Here is a 20,018-nt window from a genome sequence, read left to right as displayed (position 1 = left end):
TATAATTAACAGGTTCTCAACTAGAGATGGCATCTGAATAGAAGTCTCCAGTCTGGGTAACAGAGGGCTGTAACGATACCCCGTGCAGACCAGAACAGACAAGTGTTCCCCGGATATAGGCATCCTAAGCCTGGGAGGAATCCTCTGCCACCAACTCATTCACAATACCTGGATGCTGTGAATCAGCAGGAGAGCTGAGGAACCTGGTAGCTTTGAACAGCAGGGGGATCCAGGGGGACCATGCCGGACCACGCAAAGACTGTCTGACCTCTGACCTCTAACCCTAACTCACGACAGGACCAGTAGACCCCAGGTCGAAAGAGATTTCAGATAAATCAACCTTTCTCTAATTCTCTAAATCTTGCCCTGCAGTGCCATTGTGAGCCTTACTCAGATGCCAAGATTACGAGTTTCCTTATAGACAGAAACCCCATTGGAATAGGTGGGTGGGTGGATGGATTCACCGGCCAACCACAACAGGGGGCTTGACCTATAGGGCACAGGTTAATCAGGGTCATGTTCTATTTTGGATTCACAGAGTGATAACTTGTGATGATTTTAGACTGGAAGGACGGTTGGTGACTATAAAGCTTTAATTGGAATATACTGTTTGCTAGTTTATCCTGGTATTAGTTAACCCTGGGCTAAGCTTTAGGATTCACACGTGTATTCCAAAGCCCTGGAATAACGGACAAACACACATGCAACCAACAATCTATCTCTGGCACATGACCAATGTTATAAGTAATATCCAATAATGATGGTTTGTATAAACCTTGCTTTCTGCCTGTCCGACCTCGGAAACAATGTTTCACATTTGAAATGTGATGTCGCCCATGTACAGAGAATCAACACATCAACTTTTCTGATCCAGGCAAAATCATGCAAAAATATTATTATCATGGATAGCTATATCCATTTAAATGTAAATAGAAAAGCTATGAAAACAGATGAATATTGAGCATTTGCTGCCCTTCCAGCTGTAGAGTTTGTGGCTTCAGTTGGCTAGCGAAGTCAGTAAGTGAGAAGACATTACCCAGCCTGCATAACAATCGTTTTTGTTACCCACAGCAACCAATACTTTAGCACAGATCAAAGTATTTGTTTTTTTCTCAGGTTTTTGTCCTCAGATAGACGGATGAAATAGTATAAATGTACTTATTAAAATAGTGTGCAGATTGCATCACAACTATCACAAGCATATCCAAATTAAGTGAAAGTGCTGCTTTTGTGATTGGACAGTGAAATTTCTATGAGTTGTTCTTGAGCCCGTTTCACACTGGCTATTTTGGCACCGTGTTTCTGGGGCCAGCCCCAAAAAGGTCGGTTCTAACCCTGCTCTGTCTTACGGCCAGCTAGCCCTGGGCTAAGGTCGGTGCTAACCCTGCTCTGTCTTACGGCCAGCTAGCCCTGGGCTAAGGTCGGTGCTAACCCTGCTCTGTCTTACGGCCAGCTAGCCCTGGGCTAAGGTCGGTGCTAACCCTGCTCTGTCTTACGGCCAGCTAGCCCTGGGCTATGGTCGGTGCTAACCCTGCTCTGTCTTACGGCCAGCTAGCCCTGGGCTAAGGTCGGTGCTAACCCTGCTCTGTCTTACGGCCAGCTAGCCCTGGGCTAAGGTCGGTGCTAACCCTGCTCTGTCTTACGGCCAGCTAGCCCTGGGCTAAGGTTGGTGCTAACCCTGCTCTGTCTTACGGCCAGCTAGCCCTGGGCTAAGGTCGGTGCTAACCCTGCTCTGTCTTACGGCCAGCTAGCCCTGGGCTAAGGTTGGTGCTAACCTTGCTCTGTCTTACGGCCAGCTAGCCCTGGGCTAAGGTTGGTGCTAGCCCACTTTAGAATGTGCTGAGGAGGCTCTTAGGTACAGTGTGAGCATGCCTTATCAGAATGTACATGTGTGGTTTGGCAATGTGGAACCTATTGTATTTCACTTTGCTCTAAACAAACAGGGTTCTGCTTCATGAGAAATATAGCCTACTTCTCTGCTGTGTTGCAATACTGTAATTCACTTAAAAGGCATAAAAAAGCACTCTGGATCGAGACCGGGAATAAAGTTTTTTTTTTTAAATAGAAAACTACATCAAATAACTCTCTCCCCGTTTAAATACATACCCAGGTTTCGGTTTGTGCACACACTGTCAGCCCGGGATCCGATTTCCCTACTATTATCTATCCTAACAGTCAATGACGGTGTCCCAAATGGCAACCTATTCCCTAAATGTAGGGAACAGGGTGCCATTTGGGTTGCAGTCAATGAGCTCTCTGTTCCAGCTGAATTCTATACGACTGAAAATACATCACTCTGACAGAGGCCAAATTGAGTTTAAATGGCTATTTGAAATACAATTATTTCAGTCATCAATTCCTCTTGAAGGGTTCAGCCATCATTCATGTAGAGAGGGAAGGAAAGTTAATTTTATCCATAGGGAAGTCCACTTGTGCAGCCTGGAAAGCACTGAGAACATTAATTCATGGTCGGTCATTGGTCTGCGGTAGACATACATAGAATTTAATCAGCCGGTTTCGCTTACAGTAGGAGGCTATAGCAGAGAGAGGCTTGGGGAATGTGGTGAGGGAGATCTGAACTTCTGAAAGAGGTGGATGGGAGATGGGCTTGTGGTGGTGGGCTAGCCAAGTGTCTGGAGCTCCAGAGACAGAGCATATGGGCCCATGTTTGCTTAGCATTTACTCCAGGCCAGAGCAGGGAGGGCCTGTGTGGGCTGGAAAGGACAAGGCTTTCTGCTTTAAGTCAGGGACTGGCAGTGTGGTCTCCCGGGTGCCTGTCTCGCTGTCAGGATTGTGCCAACCCCGCTGGAGGACCTCATTAATATTCTCCCTATGAGCAGAGGTCAACAAGGTCCTCATACAGTACCTCTAAACCACTACACAAGAACAGTCTACGTCCTGGAGGCAACTACGTCCTGATGCTTTTGGACCACAACAGTCTGCTGCCAGGACCTCATACCTTTAGACCACAACACTACTCACAGCCACTGGTCACTGTCCTGGTGTCAACATGGCTCTATAGACTACAAAACTAGTCAAAGACTCAAAGTCCAGGGATGCCTGCTGCCCCTGTCCAACCCCTCCACAGTCACCTGTGACTCGTAACCCAAGACACAGTGAGGATACTGAATCAAATTCAAGTTTTATACATTTTTGGTTGTGGTCGTTTTGGTCCTGCTGATGCTGTTCACTGATCAGTCATGAATAACGACCTGGTCCCAGAGTCAACAGTGCGACCTGGAGTCACTCCTCAGTGCCTCTGTGAGCCCTTCTGTCTCCTGCCCCGGTGCCCCAGTCAAGCCCCAGTCAGCCTCCTGTCCTGTCTCACAGCCCTAACTCCAGGTAGGCTGGCACAGGGGATTGTCTCTCACCGTCAGACAACCTCCCAGGCTAGGCACTGCTTGATCAGCGGAGGGTGGCAAGGTCAAGCACTAGCAGCATCCATTGAGCCAGTCAGCCTTCCACCGCTGCCCAAAGAAGGCAACCCTCTGTGGGACTTTAATCTGCTGTTTGGCGATGCTATGGCTTCATGTTAGGGGTGGAGAAGAGATCCACAATCTGGAAAAGAGTACGTTCCAAATGGCTCCCCATTCCCTATATAGCACACTACTTCTGACCAGAGTCCTATGATTCCTGGTCAAAAGCAGTGCACAACATAGGAAATAGAGTACCATTTGGGAAGGACATTTAATGTTTAGAGCTGGCTGACCCTGTAGTCAGTCGGGTGGGTTTGATTACAGGCCAATCTTGATAACTCCTCTAAAGCTTGAGATTTAGATTGCACCCCAGTCGCTTTCGGGAACTTTGGTCATGAAAGCTTACGTCCCAAATGGCACACTACACTGTTAGAAAAAAAGGTGCTAAATAGAACCATATAGGGGTCTTCGGTTTCTCCCCATAGGACAACCCTTTTTGGTGCTAGTTAGAACCCTTTGCCTAAGTGTTCTACCTAGAACCCTCTATGTAGAGTTATTCATAATACCCCAGTATATTGTTATTCTTCGAACCCTATATGAAGTGTTCTGCCTAAAATTCAGTATGTAGGGTTCTACCAATAACCATTTTATCATCTAAAGGTTCTTTCTGGAATCCTATATGAAGGGATCTACCGAGAACCATTTAATCTTTGGAGGTTTCTTTCTATACCCTCACGTCCCTGAATGTTCCACAGTCCCACTCTACCAATCAAAAAGCTTTTGGTACAAAACCCTAACTATATTTGTAAGTTCGGTGTCCAATAGAGGTCGGTGTTTGAAAGCAGCTTGGAATCTGAGAAAAAGCACGTAATCAAGTGAAGTTTCGGAAGCCAATGATGACATCCTTCTGATAAAGTGATACACACATTGGCACACTGCTTCCAAGTTAGCTGCTTAGAGATTTTGATGCATGCCTATGAGCTCCGGTATCAAACGTAACATCACTACTGTAAACCAGGCGTTTGCTTACACCAATGTGTTAGGAGTGAAAGGCCTTATGATATACGCCATTATTGTCGTAAATAATTTTATTTGAAATGCTAATAAGGCTGGTGGAACCGTTCATCGACGGTTCTAGGAAGAACCCTCCAAAGATTAAATGGTTCTCGGTAGAACCCTTCATAGAGGATTCTAGCAAGAACCTTTAGATGATAAAATGGTTCTTGGTAGAACCCCTGGGCTGCCAGCCCAGACGGCATCCCTGGCCGCGTCCTCAGAGCATGCGCAGGCCAGCTGGCTGGTGTGTTTACGGACATATTCAATCTCTCCCTGTCGGAGTCTGCTGTCCCCACATGCTTCAAGATGGCCACCATTAGTCCAGTACCCAAGAAGGCAAAATTAACTGAACCGAGTGACTATCGCCCCGTAGCACTCACTTCTGTCATCACGAAGTGCTTTGAGAGACTAGTCAAGGATCATATCACCTCCACCTTACCTGTCACCCTAGACCCACTGCAATCTGCATATCGCCCCAATAGGTCCACAAACGATCCAATCGCCATCACACTGCACATTGCCCTATCCCATCTGAACAAATGGAATACCTATGTATACCCTCAACCGTAAGGCTCTCCAGAGGGTAGTGAGGTCTGCACAACGCATCACCGGGAGCAAACTACCTGCCCTCCAGGACACCTACACCACCCGATGTTACAGGAAGGCCATAAAGATCATCAAGGACATCAACCACCCGAGCCACTGCCTGTTCACCCCGCTATCATCCAGAAGGCGAGGTCAGTACAGGTGCATCAAAGCTGGGACCGAGAGACTGAAAAACAGTTTCTATCTCAAGGCCATCAGACTGTTAAACAGCCACCACTAACATTGAGTGGCTGCTACCAACACACTGACACTGACTCAACTCCAGCCACTTTAATAATGGGAATTGATGGGAAATTATGTAAATATATCACTAGCCACTTTAAACAATGCTACCTTATATAATGTTACTTACCCTACATTATTCATCTCATATGCATACGTATATACTGTGCTCTATATCATCGACTGCATCCTTATGTAATACATGTATCACTAGCCACTTTAACTATGCCACTTTGTTTACATACTCATCTCATATGTATATACTGTACTCGATACCATCTACTGTATCTTGCCTATGCTGCTCTGTACCATCACTCATTCATATATCCTTATGTACATATTCTTTATCCCCTTACACTGTGTATAAGACAGTAGTTTAGGAATTGTTAGTTAGATTACTTGTTGGTTATTACTGCATTGTCGGAACTAGAAGCACAAGCATTTCGCTACACTCGCATTAACATCTGCTAACCATGTGTATGTGACAAATAAATTTGATTTGATTTGATTTGATTTAAGATTGCTGTTCATTTACTACAGCTCAGCATTCAACACCATAGTACCCTCCAGCTCAACATTAAGCCTGAGGCCCTGGGTCTCGACGCTGCCCTGTGCGATTGGGTCCTGGACTTCCTGACTGGCCAGCCCCAAGGTGGTGAAGGTAGGAAAGAACATCTCCACCTCACTGATCCTCAACACTGGGTTCCCAAAACGGTGCGTGCTCAGCCCCCTCCTGTACTCCCTGTTCACCCATGACTGCATGGACATGTACTCCTCCAACTAAATCATCAAGTTTGCAGGCGACACTACAGTGGTAGGCTTGATCACCAAAAATGACGAGACAGCCTATAAGGAGGAGGTGAGCTCACTTTCTGTATTGTTGTTAAAAGCATGCTAAATAATGCCATATATTCTGTTTTTGAAATGTTTTAAACTTGGCAAAAAAGGGAAGCATGATGTGATTCTGGTATTATATTTGATTATAGGCTATTAAATGCCAAATGACGTACTCCTGTACCACTGAGTTTTGATGAAAATAGTAGAGAAAATTGTTTTAGATCTGATAATCATACAATGCTATTTATTGCTGACCAGCAGATGTCACTAATTTGTATTGTGAACAGATAATGAAGCGAAGAGTAATGAACCGTTTATCGGCACAATTTGGTGAATGTGAAAAGACTCCATCAGAAAGCCTCGGTTTTCCATAACTAGTTTACAGGCCACATGAGGCCTGCAAGTCACATTATGCTGGCTTGCAAAGTGATATGTAATTCCTATTGGAATCCAGCCAGAGTTAGAATATCCAAGAAGTGGAATCTTTTTGTCACCTGTAACCTGCATTCAGAATGACTGCCAGGGTAGAAAAAAATGAATATTGAGACTACCTCAATCCTCTAAACTGGAACAACCATCCCAAGGGGTGCAAAAAATTGTCTAATTACTAACACATGGGATTAGTTTAAAAAAAATGATGTTATTTATCTTTGTGTAGCATAGAATGTATCAATCAATTTGCATGCAACAACACAGATATTAAAACTAACAATTATGAAAATCAGCCTGCAATAGAGCATGCTGGAAAATATGGCATCATGTAGAACCCTTCTTCCCTTCCAAAGAACCCTTCTTGCCTCCCAAAGAATCCTTCTTGCCTTCCAAAGAATCATCAAACACCCTTTCTTCCAAAAAACGGTCTATATGTCAAAGGTTATAGGTAGAACCCTTTGCCTTACAAAGTACCCTTGTGCTGCAAACAGGGTTATTCAGATCAAAATGTTTTTTTTGGTAGAACTCTATCCCTCCACAAAAGAACCATTTTGGAACCATTTTGTCGGAGTGTTTTTCTCTATTTAGTGCTCCACTTTTGACCACGGCTCACAGTGCACTGCCATTTGGTAAGTAACCAGGCTCATTACTGAGGTTTGTTTTATCAAGTGTGTGACTGCTGGTTTGAATAGCCTTATCTCCGAAACAACAAGCTTTGGGTCAATTGTGGTCAGATAGAAAAGTCTGGGTATTGATTCCACATCAAGCAAATAATTGCCCTGAAAACCACTTGAAATACAACCTCTTTCAAGTCAATCAAGTACTGATATGTCGAAATATCACAAAGGTCATTCAACAGGCAAAACGAGAAGACAATATAACAATTACAAATTTTTATGGGTGGCAAATTATCATTGTTAGAGGTAATTTAGGTCTATAGTTTTTTTCATGATATGACACATTATACAAGTACTGCAGTGCAGTGTGTAAAGTTAATGCCCTGGGGCTGAGCTTAGCAGCAGTGTGAAAGCATTTGGCGCTAATAAAAGGGGTGTAACTCATATCTGTTGCCTTGAAGCGCTCATTTATATGCGCAGTTAATAGACACCGCCGGTCGGGCGCAAGTCTTTGGAGACCTACTAATGGAACGCGCCAGACGTTCAAACTGAACCGGGTCAACTTTCGGGTCAAATAACGACATAAGGAATCAAGTTAATGTTAATCAAGTTACATTAAAAGAAGGAACAAAAATCAGTAAGTAGGCCTTGTTATAAGCTTTTGTAGGTTGAGTGTCATGTCACAGAAAGCAACCTGTGTATTGTGTGTGGGAACATGTGATAGATGGTGGAATTTGACACCCCAGGCTTTAAAAAATCTGTGCCAACTCACATCTGTATTTGGAGCTACAATTTAACATTAGCATCTGCAGTTTGCGGTGAAGATAGAGGGAGACGTTTTCTATTCAATGAGAACGATACCTGTTGCGCGTTCGGTCCATAACGCATCTCGTGCGCATTTTTGCCCATTGTGGAACATACAGAATCCCAGGGTCAGGCGAAGTTTAGAACTCTTATAACCTGGCAATGTGGACGTTTTTGAGAAAAATGTGGCCGCATATTTTTTTTATTGAAACTGTGATTGTGCTACTATGCCATGTTTAGAAGAGAGGTATCCAGAGAAAGCTTTCTAGGGGGTAAAGTGCGATTGCATTTAGATTTATTTTCACAACGTTTAGATTTTTCTGCTCATACACACGTCCATGATTGGGAAGCTTGTCAGAGTCGGTAAAGGTAAGAATAAAATAAACACTGTTGTTTTGTGGGATAGTTGTATAATAATCTATGTTTATTCAAATGTATTGTTTGTTTTTGCTTACAACAAATGTTAATGTTGGAGGTTATATAATGGGCCTACACAAGCAAACAAAGTTAATATAGCCTATACTATATAGAATATGTCAGGAAGCGCAGCTTCGTTATTGCAGTCATGTTCAAACTCCAGCGCGGCTTGAACTGGACTCCTTTCTACCGTGCTCTGTAATGATCATCAAATGTGCATGTAATTATATGTAATTCAATGTCACCTATAATCGTTTGTATTGCTATCAGACTTTGATAAAACCAATGATAGCAGAAATACTAATCCTACTTCTACTTATCATAATAACTGTTATTGATTATATCTTACCACTACGTAAGATTAAGGTGGTCATAATAATGACAATATTAGTAATAGTCCAATAATAATAATAGCAATAACAATAATGATAATAAAGTTATTGATAACAAACAATCAAACTGTAATTCCATTCAATACAAATGTTAGCTTGTGCCTTTTCTGTCTGCATATTTGTGTTTTTAAAGCATGTATTCACTTGGCAGCATACAATTAATTAAATATATTTATCTTCTGATTTGAAATGCAGAGGATGTATAACAATAAAGCAGTGTAAAAGAAAGAGATGTTAAAATACCTGGAAAGTCAAACGTTTATTTGATTACGCAGTTGGATAGTAAAATGTACATCTCAGCCACACTATGCGTAAATGCGGATCATGGACTGATATTTCATAGAGCGCGAGCGGGAAAACTGGCGCACAGATAAATTGTGATTTCAGGCTTGTTTGTTTTTTCCATCATCCGGGTGACTGGTCACTTTATTTTCCTGATCACACAGATGTCAGTCTGTGTGGTAATATTGGAGTCAACGCCTCTTAATACTTAAGCGTTCTCCAAAGAGGGCGACAATGCACCTGCTACTTCTGTGATTAAATGGTTTAGCTCCGGACAGTAGCGGTTCATAGATAAAATCACTGAGGAAGCCAAGCCAAACCAGTAAAGAAAAATCCGTATTACAACCTACATTAAATAGTAATATTTCCGTTGTTTACTCTATAACCCATTGGTTAATACACCACCGTAATATACAATAAGGCGGTGACAACAAAAAGACAACAGGCACCCAGTGGCTGAAGAATTCAACTACTTATATAGCACAAAACATGAGAGCAACATCTTTCCAATGAAGTCCACAAAGCCAACATTGCATGTAACAAGCAGTTATGTCACCTGCAGCATGGTCAAGCAAGTTAATACAAAGTACCTTGAAGAACAATGTATCCTCAACTACAACAACATTCTCAGTAATGGTTACAGAAGCATTTTATATGCTATGACTGATATGTGTATTTTTAAAATCAACCTTAGTCTCACTCACTGAATGTAAGTCACGCTGGACAAGCGCTTCTGCTAAATGACCAAAACCTAAATGTAAAAATGAACTCTTTCAATCATGCTGCTGGGTACTATTCTAATGAGCTTGGCCCTCAAATATTTGTATTTTGACTTAGTCAGTGCATTAAACTAAGGTAGATAAACAAAAAACAAATCACAGTCATACCATTACCGAGAATGTTGTTGTAGTTCAGCGGATACTTTCAAGTTTATTTTTGTATTAGAGAATACAAAATACATGCATTCCAATTAAACTGTTACAAAATACTCTACATGAATTGTAGTTCATGGCAGTGAAATACAAATGACAAAATAAGCTTTGAAACTATTGAAATAACTATATCAAATACATGTAACAGAAATACTGCCCGTCTTTAGCACTAGTTACCTGCATTGTAAATCTGCAACAGTTCACTATCCACTTTCCTTCCATTAATGCACTACATTCTAGAAATAAAGCATGTTGCTGTAGTCAGGTGTTCCACAAGTATGCTGTAAATATGTGTTTCAGTACAGGTCCTGTAAATCTACAGTAATTTACCGGGTTCTGAGCTGCTAGTAATTTACTGTAAAAATGACAGGATTTTTTTTTACACTGTAGACTCATAGCGCAGTTGCCAACCCATAGCCTCACTATTAGCCCAGCTGAACATCTGCTCCACACAAGTCACGCTCACACGGAAGGAGCATGCTGGGAATGCAAACAGCCTCCACTTAATTTGTAAAAGCCAAATTTATAAAATGTCTTCCAGACAGGGACTCATCCATCAAGAGGCTCGGAGTGGGTCCGCCAGGCCGCTGGCTTGTGTGGGCGGGCTTTGGCTCTGTTTACTGCTCCACACACACACACATGCACACACGTATGCACCCACGCACGCTCACACATACAACTCTTTAAAATATCATAGTAGGCCAGGTAACCTAGCGGTTAAGAGTATTGAATCCCAGGTGAAAAATCTGTCGATGTGCTCTTGAGCAAGGCACTTAACCCTATTTGCTTCTGTAAGTTGCTCTGGATAAGAGTGTCTACTATTTAACTTAAATGTAATACACACATAAACATACATTTCATCCAAATATAGTATTTTTTCGGTAGTGTACTGTTGAAGGGGCCAATCTGCAGATGAAACAAAAACAAGTGTACACCCCGCCCCTGTTTCAGTAAAAAGCTGAGTGATGGGGCTAGAGAAATGTAACCACTCTGAAATTCATAGACAGAGCTAATGGCTGCAAGGACTGCCCATCCATGATATCAAATTATAGTTGTGACCATGTTTTGAGGCTATATTGTATTCGCTTACATTTACTTTGTGTAGAAACATTGGAGTAAAACAAGCCCATATTTTGGATTCTGAAGGTGTATGACAGTTGAACTAAGGTCATGAGGCATTTATAAGTTAAATTAATCAAGAATCAATGGGTACATATCATTAATTTGAAAGTCCAAATTGCGCCTTTAAGGAAGTGGAATAGTGTTTTGTTTGGACGATTGGAGGTCTGAATTCCATATTAGGGCTAAATTCAATCAGACCAGCAATAGCAGACACCTGCATTGCTGATGTTTTGTAAACAAGGTTGCAAAGGGATTTCTGTTAATGTGACTATGTGCAGCCAATGGCAATGTCTGCTTTAGGTATAATGCCAGGAGCCACTTGTGGATTTGACAGCTCTAACGCACTTCCACCTACCGACACCTTCAAAACAACCGCTATATCACTAAAGCGGATCTGATTGAATAAAGCCCTAGCCACAGTACCTTTGGCTTTCTCCTCAGTGGAGAGTTATCTAGACTGTAACCTGCTGTGTATTACAGTATTCTCACGCTGGATAAATGGATGAAGGTGATTACTCTCTGAAGGGTAAAGGGGATCTGGATAAAGGCTCTTTTAGTAATCATTTTCCTTCTTTACTACATACTTACATTGTGTTGTGTTGATATTGAACTTATTCTAGTGAAACAAGTCACTGTAACCAGGGATATAGGCATCCATCTGTGAACACTTGCTTGCTTGCTATTTAAATGCCTTAATGAATGCAGGGCTGTCATGCTGAATAAGGCATGATATGCCACCATACCCACACGTCCTACAATGACACTTGTTTTGCCATAGCTCAAGTTGTGTTGACATGAAAGGGTGGTTTCTGGAACCTTCAGTACTTTCCAGAACCTTCCATCTTGTAACTTCAGTACAGGAACTAACTGCATGGGTGACTTCTGTATATTGTTCAAAGGTAGTGATGCTTATTATGTTAATGTAACTAAATGTGCTTCATTTGAAGTAGAAGGGTTTCTGACAGGTTGTTTTTGTTTGAAGAATCAGATTTCTAGGATTGTAAACGTATATTGTAGAATAGTATGCTTAATATGTTTTAAATCCCGATTGAACCACAAGCCACTTTAGTTGTTTGGGTGTGCAAAGTATTTGTTGCAGATCTGGTCAACAGGAGTCCTGTCAAATATCATTAGTGTTACTCAGACTTCAGATTTCACTGTATTTCAAGACTTATTTTAGACAGATTGTATGTAACATGCAAAACAAGTGTTACTGTTTGTGACCATGGCACTTAAACTGAACAGCTACTCCATTGGTTAACTCTCATGGTCAAAAGTAACATCACCTGTCAGCTCTTGAAGGACAAATACTTTATTGTTAAAAAAGTGAGGTAGCTGCAGTATTGTTCTTGTTTTTTTCTCCCTTGAGCCAACAGGTCTTCAGGTATGTTTAGTGGTTCTACTTTTCACAGTCTGAAAGGAAACTGGACCTCCATGATGGCTCAGTCCAGGCAGCCAGGCTGTGTCCCTCTTTGGTTGAGTCCCAGTGACCAGGCCTGTTTTGACACATCCCCGGGGATCCTGAGTGGTGCAGCAGTCTAAGGCACTGCATCGGTGTCACTACAGATCCGGGTTTGATCCCGGGCTGTATTACAACCGGCTGTGATCGGGAGTCCCATAGGGCAGCGAACAATTGGCCCAGCATCGTTCGGGTTAGGGGAGAGTTTGGCCGGGGTAGGCCGTCATTGTAAATCATATTTTTTTTCTTAACTGACATACCTAGTTAAATAAAAATTTAATAAAAATCATCTTTAAATCATATGCTGCCTGATAGTGTTACCAATTTCCTATTCTGAAGAGTGCGTAATATGCATATACTGCAGGCCTATGCATTTTAGTGACATTTCTAGATATCATTTAACATAGGACCAATCTGGGGAAGGCTACACTAGTTTTGAACCTATATTGGATCTAGAAAGGATTTGCCTATATTCTTTATAAACTGAACAAAAATATAAATGCAACATGCAAAGTGTTGGTCCCATGTTTCATGAGCTGAAATAAAAGATCACAGAAATAAGAAAGCTTATTTCTCTCAAATTTTGCACACAGATGTGTTTACATCCCTGTTAGTGAGCATTTCCCCTTTCCCAAGATAATCCATTCAACTGATAGGTGTGGAATATCAAGAACCTGATTAGACAGTATAATCATTATACAGGTCCACCTTGTGGTGAGGACAATAAATGGCCCCTCTAAAATGTGCAGTTTTGTCACAAAACACAATGCCACATACATCTCAAGTTTTGAAGGAGCGTGCAATTGGCATGCTGACTGCAGGAAAGTCAACCAGAGCTGTTGCCAGAGAATTTAATGTTCACTTCTCTACCATAAGCCACCTCCAATGTAGGTTTAGAGACTTTTTCAATACGCCCAACTGGCCTCACAACCGACCAGCCAGAACCGCCACATCCGGCTTCTTCAACTGCTGGATCAGCCACCCGGACAGGTGATGAAACTGTGGATTTTCAAAACCAAAGAATTTCTGCACAAACTGTCACAGGAACTGTCTCAGGGAAGCTCATCTGCATGCCCATCATCCGCACCAGGATCTACACCTGACTGCAGTTTGGCATCGTAACTGACTTCAGTGGGCAAATGCTCACCTTCGATGGCCACTGGCATGCTGGAGAAGTGTGGTCTTCACGGATGAATCCTGGTTTCAACTGTAACAGGCAGATGGCGTTATGTGGTGAGCGGTTTTCTGATGTCAGTGTTGTGAACAGAGTGCCCCATGGTGGTGGTTGGGTTATGGTATGGGCAGGCATAAGCTATGGACAATGAACACAACAGCATTGTATTGTCGTGACGTGACTATCATTAATGTGATGACTGTTATTTATTGAATCAACTAACTATGTTTAATTATTACTCGATTAAATTAATCATGTAACAATTAACTCATTAGGAATTTGGGGCACCATGGAAGAAGTTATTTAAGGAGTTACCATCTCCCGAATTAAACTCAAAGATATATATATATAAATTATATATTGATAACAGTCACATATTAATCATTACCTCATATCAGTTTTATTCTGAACGTCGCAGGCCTCTTGAATCCGTAAGAACCCCAGCCATTCTGATTATTCAGTACTACACAAATTGATTTAATAATTGATTTACTAACTAACTAAATAATAACACAGAATACACATACACACTTACATGAGACAAAAGTCCCTAGTGGGCAGACAAGATATAGCATCTTGTTAGACGTATGGAGAGAGAAGGGTAGATAAAGAGAGGGAGAGACAGAGACAAACTTATCGTACATTTGGAAACTACTCTCAAAGTAATACTAATACTTTGCACACAAACTGCTGCCCGTTTGAGTAATAAATGCAATGTCATCTCTCTTCCTTCTATGAGGAAGGGGCTGGATGGATGTAAGGCTCTGGTTGTCCACCAGAGGTCAAAATGTCCTTCTTAGTTGTTCCGGCTTGTAGTGGATGTTTCTTCAGGTGCACCAATAATTGTCAAAGATGGGATCTTCTCCTTCCTTTCTCGGGTAGATAGTCAAGTTCTAGATCCCTTTACATACACAGCTGCGGACTGTCAAATGTTCTGGTCTAGTCTTCATCTTCTTCACTCGTGTTGAGAGTTGCAGAGTTTCTAACCATTTCAACATGTGGCCACTCCATGCTTTTCTGGTCTGATAGGTGAGGTTATCTTCTCACCTCGTGTTGAGTCTTAGAGTTTCAACCATTCGTAATGTCCAGCTCACGCTGTCCGTCTGCTGGTCTCACCATTTCAAAAGTGTAGACTACCGTCTCACGTTTTCTGGTCTGAATGAACATTTCATTACCAAGGCTTTTATCCCTGGGTAGAAAGGGGTCAAATCCATCACGCCGACACAATGTCTGTTACTGACTGGGCAAAAGTTTATAAGAAAAACAGTTTTCATTAGAAGACTAAAATCACATTCCTATCTTCAACAAAATACTCTCATATTTAATCAAATATTTTATAGAACCTTAAGATGTTAATTTGGCAAATAGAATGTGTACACATTCTGAGTTACAGTTATTTCGTTATACCATCCTTAATGACATCACAAAATAATAAACAATATGACATGATTATTCTTTAGAGCCCCACTGACCATTCCAAACATTTGGATGTCAGAAATAATGTTCCAATGTTCAGTTTTTTGAGAGAAAAGTTTTGGCGGCAAGAGTCTCTCTCTACACACAGCACAATCCTTTCCCAATAATGCAGGGCAGGAAAGACCCTTTTGCGGCACACAATTTATGAATGGGTGTTAAGGTGTCAAAACCAGCACAACTCCTCCTCTCCTCTCCTCTCCTGTGGGAGTGAGGGTGGGTCTGGCTATCTGTCAGCCATTTGCCAAGCTTATCTGGCACCTTTAATCCTCACCCAGGAGAAAGTCATGACAGTATCAATGGCAATTTGAATGCACAGAGATACTGTGACAAGATCCTGAGGCCCATTGTTGTGTCCTTCATCTGCTGCCATCACCTCATGTTTCCGAATGATCATGCACGTCCATATGCCACAAGTATCTGTACACAATTCCTAGAAACGGAAAATGTCCCAGTTCTTCCATGGCCTGCATACACACCAGACATGTCACCCATTGATCATGTTTGGGATGCTCTTGATCGACATGTACAACTGAGTGTTCCAGTTCCCGCCAATATCCAGCAACTTCGTACAGCCATTGAAGATGAGTGACACAACATTCCACAGACCACAATCAACAGCCTGATCAACTCTATGCAAAGGAGATGTCACACTGCATGAGGCAAATGGTGGTCACACCAAATACTGAATGAGTTTCTGATCCACGCCCCCACCTTTTTTTAAAGATATCTATGACCAACAGATGAATATCTATATTCCCAGTCATGTGAAATCCAATGATTAGGGCCAAATGAATTTCTTTCAGTTGACTGATTTCCTATCTACCATAACATATCAGAAGCATATATTAGTGATGTTTCACTCCCCACACAGGAGAGAGTTCAATTCTATGTGAGGTGTATCTGTGGTTGAAACCCATGATGATTAGTCACCAGTCACTCATCATGCCGGGGCAGCAGGGTAGCCTACCGGCGGGGTAGCCTAGTGGTTAGAGCGTTGGACTAGTAATCGAAAGGTTGCAAGTTCAAACCCCTGAGCTGACAAGGTACAATTCTGTTGTTCTGCCCCTGAACAGGCAGTTAACCCACTGTTCCTAGGCCTTCATTGAAAATAGTTTGTTCTTAACTGACTTGCCTAGTTAAATAAAGGTTAAAAAAATAAATACATATATTATAATCATGATGATAAATAGTGGAGGATGAGTATAAAAAAACTTCCTAGCAGCCTGGTCACAGATATGTTGGTGCTGTATAGCCACATCATTCATGTTTGACATGACAATGAACATAGTAAATGACAAGACAGCACAAACAGATCTGGGTTCCAGGGTAGCAGTCTAGTGACGCAATGTCACATTCCCCAGTCCTGTTGTAAGCATACTTCACATTGTCTCTCTCTAAACTGTAAACACATGCACATACGCTACATGCTCGTCGAACATCTCATTCCAAAATCATGGCCATTAATATGGAGTTGGTTCTCCCTTTGCTGCTATAACAGCCGCCACTCTTCTGGGAAGTCTTCCCACTAGATGTTGGAACAATGCTGCGGAGACTTGCTTCCATTCAGCCACCATAGCATCAGTGAAGTCGGACACTGATGTTGGGCGATTAGGCTTGGCTCGCATTTGGCATTCAAATTCATCCCAACGGTGTTCGATGGGGTTGAGGTCAGGGTTCTGTGCAGGCCAGCCAAGTTCTTCCACACAGATCTCAACAAACCATTTCTGTATGGACCTCGCTTTGTGCATTGGGCAAACAGGAAAGGGCCTTTCCCAAACTGTTGCCACAAAGTTGGAAGCACAGAATTGTCTGGATAGAATGTCATTGTATGCTGTAGTGTTACGATTTCCCTTCACTGGAACTAAGGGGCCTAGCCCCAGATCATTTTCCTCTAATAGCAAACTTTACAGTTATTTTCTATGTATTGTGGCAGGAAACGTTCTCCTGGCCAAAACCAGATTTGTCTGTCGGACTGCCAGATGGTGAGAACGCGTTTCCAATGCTCCAGAGTCCAAAGGCGGTGACCTTTACACCACTCCAGCCAATGCTTGCAGTTGCGCATGGTGATCTTAGGCTTGTGTGCGGCTGCTCGGCCATGGAAACCCATCATGAAGATCCCGTTGAACAGTTATTGTGCTGACGTTGCTTCCGGAGGCAGTTTGGAACTCTTTAGTGTTGCAACCGAGGACAGACAATTTTTTGTGCTTCAGCACTTGGCCGTCCAGTTCTGTGAGCTTGTATGGCCTAACACTTCACGGCTGAGCCGTGGTTGCTCCTAGAAATTTCCACTTCTCAGTAACAGGACTTACAGTTGATCGGTGCAGCTCGAGCACGGCAGAAGTTTGATGAACTGAATTGTTGGAAAGGTGGCATTCCATGACAGTGCCTCGAGGTAGTCAGTAAGGCCATTCTACTGCCAATGTTTGTCGATGTGTGCTCAATTTTTATACACCTGGCAGCAATGGATGTGGCTGAAATAGCAAAGTCCACTAATTTGAAGGGATGTCCACATCAACTCAGCAAAACAAGAAATGTCCTCTTACTGTCAACTGAGTTTATTTTCAGCAAACTTAACATGTGTAAATATTTGTATGAATATAACAAGACTCAACAACTGAGACATAAACTGAACAAGTTCCACAGACATGTGACTAACAGAAACTGAATAATGTGTCCCTGAATGAAGGGGGGGGGGGGTCAAAATAAAAAGTAATAGTCAGTGTCTGGTGTGGCCACCAGCTGCATTAACTACTGCAGTGCATCACCTCCTCATGGACTGCACCAAATTTACCAGTTCTTGCTGTGAGATTTTATCCCACTCTTCCACCAAGGCACCTGCAAGTTCCCAGACATTTCTGTGGGGAATGGCCTTAGCCCTCACCCTCCGATCCAACAGGTCCCAGACGTGCTCAATGGGATTGAGATCCGGGCTCTTCACTGGACATGGCAGAACACTGACATTCCTGTCTTGCAGGAAATCACGCACAGAATGAGCAGTATGGCTGGTGGCATTATCATGCTGGAGGTTCATTTCAGGATGAGCTTGCAGGAAGGGTGCCACATGAGGGAGGAGGATGCCTTCCCTGTAACGCACAGCATTGAGAATGCCTGCAATGAGAACAAGCTCAGTCCGATGGTGCTGTGACACACTGCCCCAGACCATGACGGCCCCTCCACCTCCAAATCAATCCCACTTCAGAATACAGGACTCGGTGTAACGCTCATTCCTTTGACAATAAACGCGAATCCGACCATCACCCCTGGTTAGACAAAACCGTGACTTGTCAGTGAAGAGCACTTTTTGCCAGTCCTGTCTGGTACATTGATGGTGGCTTTGTGCCCATAGGCGACGTTGTTGCCGGTGATGTCTGGTGAGGACCTGCCTTACAACAGGCCTACAAGCCCTCTGTCCAGCCTTTCTTAGCCTATTGCGGACAGTCTGAGCACTGATGTAGGGATTGTGCGTTCCTGGTGTAACTAGGGCAGTTGTTGTTGCCATCCTGTACCTGTCCCGCAGGTGTGATGTTCGGATGTACCGATCCTGTGCAATTGTTTTTTCACACGTGGTCTGCCACTGCGAGGACGATAAGCTGTCCGTTGTGTCTCCCTGTTGTGCTGTCTTAGGCATCTCATGATATGGACATGGCCACATCTGCAGTCCTCATGCCTCCTTGCAGCATGCCTAAGGCACATTCACGCAGATGAGCAGGGACCCTGGGCATCCAATCTTTTGGTGTTTTTCAGAGTCAGTAGAAAGACCTCTTTAGTGTCCTATGTTTTCATAACGGTGACCTTAATTGCCTACCATCTGTAAGCTGTTCGTGACTTCATGACTGTTCCACAGGTGCATGTTCATGAATTGTTTATGGTTCATTGAACACGCATGGGAAACAGTGTTTAAACCCTTTACAATTAATATCTGTGAAGTTATTTGGATATTTACGAATTGTCTTTTGTTTATATAGTGTATTTTGTCAGTGAAACAATAAAAGTTAATTAAGTGAGCCACCTTGTACCTTCAGTAGGGTCAAATATTTTAGCTCTGATTTGAGTCATTTTTATTAATTCATTCGATCAATCATTCAGTCAATCATTAATTCCACCATAGTGTGGACACGTTTGGAGATCCAAGCATTCTCTCTCCCATTTCCTCTTAGACAGTGTTTTTCAGGTGGTTGCTAAATTTGTATCATTTGAGCAAAGTAATTTGTATAATTTCACTTTGCCTGTGAGAACGATTAGCACAGGCAAGTGATAGGGTTTAGCCTCTGCCATAGAAACAAACAGAGCATGGTGTCCTTGGTTACACATTTGCAATGCAGAAAACTACTATCTCCCCCCAAAATTATAGCATAGCTTTGCGGGAAGCTCTTAAAGGGGTACACACAAATGTATCATCATGAGTAAGGAACTATGAAAATAGTTCAAATAAAAGGTATCTCTTGAAAGTATTGACTTTGGGGGGGTGAATCGTTTTTTTGTCTTATTTCTTGTATGTTCCACAATACAAATATTTTGCATCTTCAAAGTGGTAGGCATGTTGTGTAAATCAAATGATACAACCCCCCCCCAAATAAATGCATTTTAATTTCAGGTTGCAAGGCAACAAAATAGGAAAAATGCCAAGGGGGTGATTACTTTCGCAAGCCATTGTATACAAACAAACAAACAGATTTCAGAATAGTTTAATTTATCAAGAGGGACAAGACAGGATGCCCATTGTCTAGTTATTTATTTTCTTTAGCCACAGAACCCCTAGCATTGCAACGATCTG

General features: G+C 42.4%; 1 protein-coding gene across 2 annotated transcripts in view; it reads left to right on the top strand.

The window, feature by feature from the left end:
* Positions 1–7,632: 7,632 nt before the first annotated feature.
* The window catches only part of LOC135556244 (neurturin), a 48,799-nt gene continuing 36,413 nt past the window's right edge, over positions 7,633–20,018 (top strand). Inside the window, exon 1 of one of the 2 annotated variants that reach the window (XM_064989265.1) lies at positions 7,633–7,823. Coding sequence is in view for 1 of the 2 variants with exons in the window: in XM_064989264.1 (XP_064845336.1) it covers positions 8,329–8,359 (31 nt within the window). In the remaining variant the exon portion in view is untranslated. Of the gene's footprint in view, positions 7,824–8,005; positions 8,360–20,018 lie in introns of those variants that run through there. The other variant, XM_064989264.1, reaches the window with a different exon arrangement.

This window comes from Oncorhynchus masou, chromosome 15, assembly GCF_036934945.1.
Source record: "Oncorhynchus masou masou isolate Uvic2021 chromosome 15, UVic_Omas_1.1, whole genome shotgun sequence".
Taxonomy (NCBI): domain Eukaryota; kingdom Metazoa; phylum Chordata; class Actinopteri; order Salmoniformes; family Salmonidae; genus Oncorhynchus; species Oncorhynchus masou.
This window is presented reverse-complemented; position numbering and strand designations above follow the sequence as displayed.